The sequence below is a fragment of the Chelonus insularis genome, unplaced genomic scaffold (genome assembly GCF_013357705.1).
Source record: "Chelonus insularis isolate UGA/USDA-ARS -01 unplaced genomic scaffold, ASM1335770v1 contig_403_pilon, whole genome shotgun sequence".
Lineage (NCBI taxonomy): Eukaryota > Metazoa > Arthropoda > Insecta > Hymenoptera > Braconidae > Chelonus > Chelonus insularis.
This window is the reverse complement of record NW_023276560.1, coordinates 346,085-358,686: the sequence shown is the minus strand read 5'-3', so window position 1 is coordinate 358,686 and position 12,602 is coordinate 346,085. Positions and strand designations below refer to the sequence as shown.

At 28.1% G+C, this 12,602-nt stretch overlaps 2 protein-coding genes across 2 annotated transcripts; both read right to left on the bottom strand.

Annotated features, from left to right (window-relative positions):
• Nucleotides 1-2,665: 2,665 nt before the first annotated feature.
• On the bottom strand, nucleotides 2,666-6,375 carry LOC118068866 (short stature homeobox protein-like). Its single transcript, XM_035086584.1, has 5 exons — nucleotides 6,159-6,375; nucleotides 5,618-5,777; nucleotides 5,294-5,542; nucleotides 3,272-3,501; nucleotides 2,666-3,027 (listed from the first exon to the last, which is right to left on the bottom strand). Exons 1-5 carry the CDS (start codon nucleotides 6,373-6,375, stop codon nucleotides 2,666-2,668), a joined length of 1,218 nt encoding a protein of 405 aa, XP_034942475.1.
• Nucleotides 6,376-9,112: 2,737 nt separating this feature from the next.
• On the bottom strand, nucleotides 9,113-11,761 carry LOC118068917 (protein ST7 homolog). Its single transcript, XM_035086661.1, is given in 3 exon segments — nucleotides 9,113-10,922; nucleotides 10,924-11,166; nucleotides 11,334-11,761. Coding segments are annotated over 2 exon segments (1,611 nt in total). The 5' UTR covers nucleotides 11,076-11,166; nucleotides 11,334-11,761; the 3' UTR covers nucleotides 9,113-9,463.
• Nucleotides 11,762-12,602: the final 841 nt, after the last annotated feature.

Below are 12,602 nucleotides of genomic sequence, written 5' to 3'. Positions count from 1 at the left end.
ATATACAAATATACGTATATAATATAGACCATTGCTACCAAATGATTATTTGAAAATATATTATACTGACCGCATACATGATATAAATACCAATATGTAAATGAAAAAAGTCGTATAAGAAGTATATATCGGTGGTGTGTAAATTTCTTGGGATACAATTAATAATCGCTCGACAGAATGAATTTGGAACCCCCGTAGAGAAAAACCACTGTGCTTGGTTTAAGTGAACGCCAACATCATGCACACTCTGTAGACAATGTAATTGATAGTTGTAGATGGTTTGCACAGAGAATTATATCGCAGTTATCACCCCACAGTAATATATATGAATGAATATTTTTTTTTTTATTTCGATGAGTAATCTTGAGAGAAGAAACTCCTCTGATGAGACTTTAAATTTTCAATTGTATAAGAAATGATGTGATTAAAATAAAACTGAGGAAAAAAATAGTCATAGAGAATAATAAAATTTCTTGTTGTTATTCATCCTCACAAGAATTAATTCTTCCCTTCGTAAAGTTGCCACACAAACTATAGCCAATTTGCATGATGAAAAAAACTTGTTAAAACTCGGAATAAACCAACCGCACGACTGCTCTTTATATTCGTTAAAAATTACCTGAAGTAAATGGGGGAGTTTTATCAAGTTGTATGCGTATTATATATGTACAGTTATGTACTCATATATTTCATTTATACATAAAAATCTTGGAGAAAAAAAAATCTTTCAAAATCTCTGCTACTTTTTAAATCAACTTACATTACATATTATTTTATTTCAATTTGTTTAAGTTTTAATTAAATCATTTTATAAATATTATAATACGGCATTTTTATAATTGTTTAAATTAAAATATGTTATCAAAATGTCAACATTAATCATTTTTTTTTTTTAAATAAATTATTTATTTTCTTATTACTTTGATATATTTCTAAGATCATTCAATATCGCAATATTCATTCGACCTATCAATAAATAAACAAATCATAAACAAATTTCAAGATTACTCAATAAAAAAGAAGTAATTATTCAAATGGATAATTAAAGTACTTGAAGTGAATTAAATTCAATTTTAAAAGTTCTTATTATCATTATTATTATTATTGTAAGATTCATTTACGTTAATAAATTATTAATAATTACAATATACTGAAAAATTATTTTCATTAAACTAAAAATAATAATAATAATAACAAAGTATATACTTTTATAAGAAATATCATGTATACAAGTATTGGATTGGAGTCAATCTATGTAAGTGTACAAAGTGAATTTGATAAAAAGTGTCCAGTAGTTTAGGTCAATTTCCCCTACGAGCAACATGAGAGTAATAGACAATAATTTTATCTTTATATCATCAAATTGACTTAGCACATTGTAATATATATTTATATATAAATATATACTGTTATAGAGTATTAAAAATCAATCTAAAGATAAAGATAACACTAATTGTTGTCTTCAATATAGGTACACAAATGTCCATGATTGCAATATGAAATGGCAAATTATATTATAAATATTCAATGATGATAAATATATAGGTTTATATATTAATATATGTTTTAATAAATATATATATACTGTAAAAATTACCTTGTGTATGCATCAGTTAAACTGAAGTAGTAAAAAAAATAGATATAATGGCGCCCAAGGGACTAGGAGGTTGATAACACGATTACGTCGGTGTGTAGCAGAGAGTCCGCTTGGTTGCTTCACTGCTTGATTTATCCACGTGGCATTGCGTTATTGCATTAGCGCCCTTGGAGAGCTCTGACGCCGGCTCTATCTTCTACCCCTACTAGTTGGCTTACAGTAGATTTTTGGCAAAAAAAATGAAATAAAATAAAAGTAAAGCAAGAGAAAGAGAGAAAGAGAGAAAAAGTATGCGAAATACGGCACCATATTTTTCTTAATATTAATATATTTGTCCTGTACACCCGACAGGGTGAATCATCCAAAAAGTTACATCGTTATTCTTGACCATGTACACAAGTACTCCTTCTTAGTCTTTGAAAAATCATTATTGCGACACCAAATTTACTCATAACTACTTGGATACTTTAGCCATTATAGTTTATATTGCCAAAAGTCTGTCCTTGTGTTATATGTACATTAGATAGTAGATTTAAATTATGCTATTTAAATAAATAAATTGTGCTGGAGAGAAGATTGATTTCAATTGAATCTCGAGTTAAAAGGAATAATTATGACATTCGTGTTTAATTATAAAATGTTTTGAATAAAATAATTAAAAGTTAAATATATTATTATTATTTGACTCACTTGGAAGATATGATGGAATAATTTAATAAAATTAATGACGAAAGTTAAATTTAATTTAGAAAATAAATAAATATTTGAAAAATTTCAGACTAAATCCAAACTTTCTTACAAACAAATTTTAATATATAACATGAAAATCTAAATTTTAAACAATGTTTTTTAATCAATAAATAATTTTTTTCTTATTTCATTAAAATAAGTAATGATAATTAATCTCAATTGATTAAATAGTTACATAAGATTCTTTAATAAAACTCGTTGCACTCTGGGGTTCAATTACCTTTCAACCTCTCCACAATCTTATCATTATTGTTATATTTAATTATATATATATATATATATATATATTTATAACAATTAAAAAAATCTATCTTGACTCTACGCTGGCCTGTCTAGACCCAAAGCTTCTTGATGTCGTCTGGCTTTCAATCTAAGATCAGCGATGCTGCTATTTTTTGATCTTGCAGCAGCAGCTGCAAATGAAGCAGCTAAACTCAGTGGATGGACTTGTGTAGGATGACTAGCTGATGGAGGAATACAAAAAAATCCACCAGTTGCAGCATAATGAAAGACTGCTGGATCAAATGCCGAATTGGACAAATTATTACAGTTTGTGTTAATATTTGTCGCAGGCTGAACTGTTGCTGAAGGAGGATGAAGCCTCAAAGCAGGAAGATAAGGTGCTACTCTACAAGGCTCTAACGCCGTCGGTGAACTGCGGGGTGCTAGAATCATCCCACCTATATATTATAAATATCCAGTTTTACCAAATAATATTCAATGATGTTTATAAGACATGACATCTGATTTATGAAAATTTTCATGAAAATTAAGATAATTTTATATAAATTTCAACAATTATTTTTTTTTTGATTGAAGACAAATAATAAAGATTGGTAAATAATTAAATAACTCAATTAGAAGGATATAATATGACTTTGATAATGATGAATTTTAATAAATTGATATTAATAAGTACATTACCTTTGTGCAACTGACTTTCATGCTTCCGACACTTTGCTCGACGGTTTTGAAACCACACTTGAACTCTAGCTTCACTCAGTCCAAGTCTCTGACTAAGCTCTTCTCTCATGAAAGCATCAGGGTAATGAGTTTCATCAAAAAGTCTTTCTAGTTCTGCTAATTGCTCCAAGGTAAAATTTGTTCTCGATCTTCGTTGCTTGCCTGTATTGGTACCAATATTTCCACGACTGCTAGAATTTGTCGATCCTAATTAACATATGATTTATTCAATAATTATCTCATTCAAAATAGTATCGAAGATCACAATCAAACAAACTGATAAGAAACACTTTTTTCCACTGAAAAACCAATTTAGTTGTGAAATCTCAATAAAGTATTAATTAACTAGATGTATATTCAATTATACAAAATAACTATAAGTTCCAAGCTTTGAATAATCTTTAGACTTAAATGAGAGCAATAAATTTAAATAGTAATTAGCATGAAAGGTTTAATTGATGGGGATTTAATGGAAAGTAAGTATGAGAAGGTGTACAAGTATACTGTGATGAACTAGCAAAGTAATAATAAGAAGTGGAAGGGATTAAGCAGAACAAAACAGAAAGTTTAAGTTTGATAGATTATATATTTAGGTATCTTTTGAGCAATGAACATGCTTTTATAAAATCAAGTTTATTGCTATTTTATCATTTATTGATTAATTACTTAAGTAAAATCATTTGGTATTAATTTAATTATTAAATAAAAATAACCAGAAAAAGAATGAATATCATTGCGTTAGGATTATAGAAATAAATATTGCAAAATTGATACAAATATATTTAGTTACATTTAAGTACACCCGGGTGACTAGAAAAATTTTTATCCTGTTTAATATCGGATCAAGAGTTAATGAGATTATCCTTTAAGGACAACCTGATTAAATTTTGTTTAAGCTTGGGGATGCTTATTTTTCTATAATATATACCACCGATTTATTGAATAGTGATTTTTAAAAATTTACAAATTTATGTTTTACATTATATCATCAAAAAACTATCATAAATCAAATGGGAAAAAATAAAAAATAATTATGAAATAAAATGAATGGACAGAAACAATTTAGTGATAAGCTTGAACCTTTAATAGCAGAAAATTTCAAAATAAGTCGACCGTAGTTGTAAGTGAAAGTAAGTTGCCTCGGGTTATTATTAATTGTTATTCCATAAAAATAAGATGCAATTGTTGCAATTGATCGTGGAGTGAATTACTTGGTAAACATGAATTATTATTAATTTCAAAAATTTATAAATACCCAGTCTTTATGAATTTTTACCTTATATTTCTGTTGAAAATTAAATTTTTGAATTGAAATTGATTTCACTTCCTGTACAGATATAATTAAAAATAGCATATATGTGTATACACATTTACAGGAGAGACAATTACATCATCTCATTACATTTATTAACGATTAATTTGAGTTTATTTTTGTTATTGTTCTGAACAATGCAATAGTCCAATTACATTTTTAACCTTTTTAAATTTTTTTATTCAAGTTATTGCTATTATTCATTTGCATATGACAAGTATTTATCAACAATTACTAGTAATGATTACTATTTTGATAACTTTATTGAGATTATGAAAATTTTTGAATAATAATGATACAATCACAATAGTGGCAATGATGATAGGTCTTCCAGATATTTAACGGATTATATGAATAATTATTGCAAATAAAAATGTTGAAGAAAATTTGCGCGTGCGTTCAACTGTGTGTCCTGTATAGACACTGGATAGGACATTTTATCAGTTAAGCGCTAGAAATCCCCACCCTCGAAAATACATACAATATATATATAGCTTTGAAGCAATCACACTTGAACACTGGGGAATCCTAATTCAATTACCACCCTGCACTTTTACCCTCTTCAAGTTTTTTTTTCAATCGTTTAATATATATATATATATATTTATAAGACCATACATACATATGTAATATATATTATTTTATCAGATTTTAGGGAATATTAAATACACTTACCCTTAGTATTATTTTCTTCGTGGACTAATATTTTTTGTGACTTGATATTTAAGTGATCACTGTGAGTTTGTAACTCGTTGATTAGTTGTAGAGTTGGTGATGCTTTAGTCTCAAAAATACTGACAGGACTTGAAGAGCAATCATTAGATGGTGGTGGAGGTGACGGACTGCATCCTAGTAATTTCTTTACTGATAATTTTAACTCTGATGTTTTGTTATTTATGATATTGTTTTTATTATTAGTACTGTTGTTATTATTTAAATTATTATTGTTATTATTCGTGTTGTTATTTAAAGATGGAGATAGATTGACGTCTGACTTTTGTTTAGAATCTTTAACGATTTTAGTTGATAAATCTTCTGGCTGAACTCGGGATGTTGGAGATGGTACATCATGTTTCTCTTCTTGGGCTAAAAATGTTTCTATTTCTTCAGATGTTTTATCATTACTGTTTGAATTTAGATTGACATTATTTACATCTGAAAAATATGATAAATAAAAAACATTTTTTAATTAACAGTTGGCAATTTTTCTTTCATTTTTAGACAGTGTCATTTATTTGAATAATTATCAAATATCGTTGATAAAATAAGTATATGAAAATTATACTTTTTTCTCAAATAAATAACATGTATTGACCAATAAAAATATTCATAATATTAAAAAGGTATTGAATTAAATAAAATAATAATTTTGTTGGGGAAAGGTGAATTGAAATATTTATTGATATTTGTAAGTTCAATCACTTGAGAATACACAATAAATAGTTGAATAAAATATTATTGAATGATTTTTAAATGAATTTTAAAGATAAAATAAGTAAAAAGAATTTGAATAAAATTCGAAAGAAATAATAATACCTGAATTGGTGGACAAAGTAGAATCCTGGACGGTGTTAGATCCAACAAGATGATCGACACTAAGACTTATGGTACCTGAAGCTGCACCAGGTGCAATTTTAGAACCAACACAAAGAACATTTGATCCAGAACTAAGTGGAGATGCAGTATTTCGAGAGTCTCGATTCGCGTTTGCCCGGTTAAAACTTTTGGAGACGAACTGGGTTAGCTGCTCCATCCTCGGGGACTCACTTGCCAACGGGGGCGAAAATCGCCCGACCAACGAATTCCGGCTAGTCAAAGAACAACGCATCGGAACTCCATGCGCCCCCCTGGCCGCCATTCAGTCGCTCACCAATCCCAATCTTAGAGGCGTGGACAAAACGCCCTATTTTCAATCCTTGTAACGCCCCGAATACCGCGACTATGTGAATTCTCATTAACATATTTCACACATTTCCTCGCCTCAACCTCTATGTACTGCTCCACCACTGCTTCTCTATAACAGTCTACACCCTCTTAGCACTCGCGGCACACTACTTATGTCCTAGAGCTGTCTAGGGTATGTAGCTAATAGCATTCGGCTAGTAACCATCAGCTTCTGAATCTACTATCTTTTGTAATATATACATTTATTAATCCTCCTCCTCCTCCTCTTCATACTTGCATCATTAATCATCTTCTTCATAGGCATAATTATCTAAAAAATATCATCCCTTGACTTTTCAATCAATTGAATTTTGTTTAAACAATACTGCCGATTGATTAAAATTATTGCAGATGTAATGATGATTTTGTTGAGAGATTGTATATATTCCTATAGAAATGATATTTGTTGGCTCCAAAAATTTGGGGGATCTGATTGGCTTGGTATAAATGTAATTACATAAACAAACAATCATCCCCATTATATATACCGAGTGAATTTAGCAAAATTGTTAAACGATGTGTCAATTGAATTTACACTAGCTTGTACTTAATATCTATTGGACATACTGTCATTTACTCTGTAATAATTTCTATTTTGTTATTAAATATATTATAATTTTCTCTATATTTTTATCGTCATTTATAATTTAATTTTAAAAATTTTTTCAATTATTTAAATGTTGAATTAAATAATTAAAAAATGAATTTTTGTAGCAAGTGGAATTGTCAAGCTTTGATCAGACATTTTTAAATGAAATTAAAATTTTCAAAATTTTTTTTCCAATTAATTATTAACATCCCTTTTGTTTATTCAAATTGTTTAAATTTAAATTTGACTACAAAAAAAAAAAGAAAATAATGATAAATAATAAAGTATTTTTATGGAGATATTAGTGTATGGGGGAATAAGTATAGAAAGGGTAATTGTATATAGTAGATGGACATTTTACACAGCTCCGGACGACCACAAGGAGTATCGAGGATATTCGATTGAATGGATAACAGAGAGAAGCGACGAAGAAGTTGTGCCCGGTGCGGGCCAATCAGGACTTAATACGATTACCTTAACGAGAAATCCGATTACTTATTCATTCCCCTAACTCGAAATCAGTTTAACTAATCGTTTAATTCGGTCGCTCAGTTGTATAACTGGCAAAGAGAGGGTTGAGAGGGGACAAATGACGAGAGGAGGAAAGCAAGGAAGTGTATATTGTTGCCCAGACTGTACTTCTGACTGGTGGATCGAAATTGCTGCTCACTGGTGGTTTGTAACGTGTACATATATACTTTGAATTCCACTAGTAAGCTCCACACCTATAAACCAGATTATATACAGATACAATGTATATGGATATCTATGTATATCGGTGCTAAAGTATCAATGTATATGGAGAGAGATGTATCTTTAGGGTATATAGGTAAAGTGACTGAGACAGACTGTATATGGAGAGACCCGAGGCCTCACTCAATTCAATTACGTAATGAATTGTCGTGCCTTGAGTAAACACCCTTCCTCACCACGATTCATTCGGGACAACTACTATTCAGTTGAGAGAAGAAAGGACTTTACTCAGCTTAACTTCTCTCTATATAACCAATTATATTTGTTATTTGTTTTTATCATTTATTCATTTTATTATTGATAATAACTATCACTACATCCTTTTTACATTCAATTCATTTTCCATTAATTACTACATTTTCCCTTTTTTTCTTTTTTTTTTTTTTTTAACAATAATAAAATCTCAACTTTTCTTTTAAATCAACTAATCAAAATAATTATTCAATGATTATTAAAAAAAAATCATCATGATAATTAGTTGAATTTTATTAGTAATGATGATTATTATTATTTACAAACTTCTTTCAACGTAATCGAATTTTAATAAATAAATCATTTTTAATTACTCATATTGGGTTGGTAAAAAATAAGTTAGGAATATTATTAAATCTGCTCATGTTAATTCAATATACTTGATTTGATTTACTACTCATTTTATTAAAGCAAAGAAACATTGGAATATTTGCTGCTGTGTGTACTTAACTTATTACTTTTATTGGAGTTGGATTAGTTGAGTAATTATAATTAGTTAAAAGATTATTTTCAAATTCTAAAATTATTTGAAACAATATCCTCTTAATAATCTATTAAATAAATAAAATAACACTTTTGAATATAAAAATGATTATGGATAATTTAAATAATATACAATTGGATTAATATTAGCTTCCATTATTAACATTGAAATCCTATATGCAAATATTGAAAATATCTGATAAAGAACATGAGATTTTATCAAAGTGCAAATATCAATGATTAAATATTTGAATTATAGACTTTTACTTCTTAGATGGCGCCAGTTTCTGGGGGTTGTAATCCCTTAGTATTTTACACTTGAGTACTTACAAAAATATAATTTTAACTTTTATAAAAAAAATTATTATCTTATTAAAAAGGTAAAAAAAAAAACAAAACATTGTGAACTCAACTTTAGTTAATTTTTAAAAAATAAATGTTAATTGATCAAAATAAATATTGTAGTTAATTTTGACATTATTCATTTTGTATTTATTCATTATTTTGGTTTTACAATTGTATACGGAAATAATTACGCACATTTGCATCCATACATACACACGCCCTAATGACGAAAAATATTTAAATACTATATATGTAAAAAAAGAAAAGCAGTTGATATACAGTTAAGAATAAAAATCTAATTAATAGTTTTATAATTAAAATTTAATGTAATATTAAATGTATAGAAAATGAGTCAATTAAATGTCATACAAGTCTTATAATAAATATATCATGAATATATCACATATAATAGTAATAATAGTTACTACTACAAAAATGATGATATTAATAATAATGACATCAATGATACTCCAAGTTATATTCGAGAGAGCTGTTGTAACAAATTTAAGGGTAAAATAGATTCTAGTTTATCTAGTATATAATAGAATGGAAGTGATAACCAAGCTAATATTGCTCTAGCAACGACGCCCATTGTATCAGGATATTGATGAGTTAATAAAGCTAGCAATGCAGTGAATGAACATAATCCTGCTGTAAACAATATAAAAAATGGTAACTCTTTCTTCGGGTATACACTTACATCGTGAAATGATGGTAACAATTCCCGGTCAGCGCATTCAGTGCAAGTTGGATATGGGTAAAATAAATGACCTCTTTCCAATGGATATGGCAACATCCTAAAAGTTCCTTCCCACGTGCAATGTAAGAGGTTTAATGCACCTTCCATTTGTTTCCAATGTGCTAGATGAAAAAATGTATAAGCTATAGCTTCAGAGTCACCACGCTTAAGTACATGTTCAGGTGGTAAAATAAGTGGCTTCATTTCCAATAAATATTTTGGAACGTGTGGATTAAATTCTACTGCTCGATGAATAGCTTCAACAGCTGACATTTCGGCCGTTGTCAAGCCTCGTTTACTAGCAACGTCTGCTGAAAATTTGTCAGCTACAAGTCTAGCTTTTAATAAAGCAGCTGTATAGCATATTGTAGCTGATTTTGGTAAACTAATATCATCATATTTAGCCAAAACAGCTTGAACATCAGCATATGCTTGCATTTCCAACAGAGTTTCAATGAGATTTTCATGGATATTTAAAACATTCATAATAGGTGGTACTTCTTTTGTAAGATCACGAAACATCTTTACAGCTTCCTTTAATTTTCCCAATTTCCTTGCACACATAGCTAATCTTCTTTTGATGTATATTAATACATTTGTATCTCGTCGGTGTATAGCTTCTGCTATTGGACCTTGATGTTGAGTATTATGAGATTTTCTATAGTTATTTTCAGCAACTTTGAGAGCTTGTTTTAAAATTTTTTCAGCTTCTACAATAGTTGTAGCTTCTTCCTCAGCAAGTAAAATATATGCGGGTGCACATTCTGAATTATGTTCTAAAGCACTGTGAGCTGCTTTAATTCTTACAATTGGATTGCGTTCTCGCCAAGCGGTTTGCATTATTTCATAGTCAACTTTTCCAGCATCTCCTTCACACGTGAAAAATGTCTGATGATCTTGAGCTGACAAATTCATATCATAGTATGTCAATGGTTCTTTATTCGTCGCCCAGTAGAATCTTTGATACTCTGCACCACGGAATAGATTAATAGGATTTCTCCAAACTTTACATTCTGGAATATTTTGACTAATCGAAGCACTGTTTGTACCATTTACATTTGTTGAACTATTTTCAGATATATTCAAATCTCCTCCATTTCCAGTATTACCGTTTACACCACCTCCAACAGCTCCGCCATTGCTATTGCTGCTACTGCTACTGCTACTGCTACTACTACTACTGCTACTACTACTACGACGTTCCATCTTTCCGAAAATACCACCATTCAAAAATTAATATTAATCCAGATATCAAAGATGATGTACCGGTCAGTTCAATGTCAAATTTTGGTGTTAAAGTATTCATAAACATTGACGAGTCCCACATGCTGGTAAACAGTAGGGCCATTGATTTGATTACTTTAAGAGAATATTACTCAAAAATTTTGATATATTCAATCATAATTTTGAGCTGTAATTTATCATCTTAAACTGTTTATCTGAAAAATAAAATCATATATAATTAGAAAAATATAAAAGATGGTTTAAGTATCAAAATGATCATTTGTACTGAATTCATATTGATACAAAATAATATCATGATATAAGAAACATTAAATATAATATTTGTTTTGTATTACGTACGATATATTTGTTTCATTCTTACAGTTGTTATAATTGTTGTCGTTAATAATCACACCGTATTAATGGTGATGAACAATTTAAAATATTACTCCAAAATAGTAAGACATTATTCTCAATACAGATTGAAAAATATTTGATATATGTATAACTGTAATTATTAATACACTATTATCAGAGAAATGGAATAATCACGTTAGCTAGGATGCCAAAAGAATGGGCTATTTTTTCTTTAAATACATATACATATATACATTGGATATAATGATAAGAACTATAGAAAGATTAGAGTTATAGTATGTATTTGATATATACATATGTATAAAAATTATTTTTGTATTAAATTTAGCCGATATAGTAAATAATTTTGAATAAATTTGTTTATAGAAACATATGTAATTGAATCGAGAAATTATAACAGTGTAATAATGAAAACGAATAAATTTGCATGAAACTTTTTGTCAACAAAATTAACCACGACACCTACATTTCGCAAAGAAATGGCTTTCTCTGTTTGCACCACCGTATGTATACATATGTACATGTAAGATAAAGAGGTGGTTTGACGAACCGACCATTTTTCGATTCCTTATTGTTTTAGTTTATCATTATCCGCTTGCAGCGCTTATATCACGTAAAATTAACTAACCTATTGGATGCGTATTAATGGCGGGAAAAAGTTTTATAATCAAATAATCATATAATAAGATTCAATATATTAATACTAATTTTTGTAATTAATATTAAAAAATATTATTAAAAGTTATTTATTAAAATTCAGTTTACTATAATTTGCAAGATTATATTATTGATCATTTATTTCTCTCAATTTTTAAATAGTTTAAATATTAGAAAAAGTTTCAAAATAATAAATCAAATAAAATTTTTTATATCTTTTTAAATAAAAAATTCTTATATATATATTCTATTTATTTAATTTTGATTTCTCAGATATTATTCGATTTGATATAGATTAATGTAAATAAATTCAATAATATATCAAAAAAAAATAATTTTCTAAAAGACGAGGTAAAAATAATAAACTGTAGTCCTGAAGCGCAATAATATCATAATATCATCATAATATTAATGAGAACCCTGGAGTTACAATAATTATCTTAAGTAATAAAACAAGCTTATAGATAGATAGTACACATCAATCTACATTCTAATGTTATTATTCATTTTACAAGTGTAAAAGTAATAAAATAATAATTTGTAAATAATGATTACACCATTCATTTGTAAATGAAATTCATGTAAATAAAATAAAACTACTCCAATAAGCTGCTAA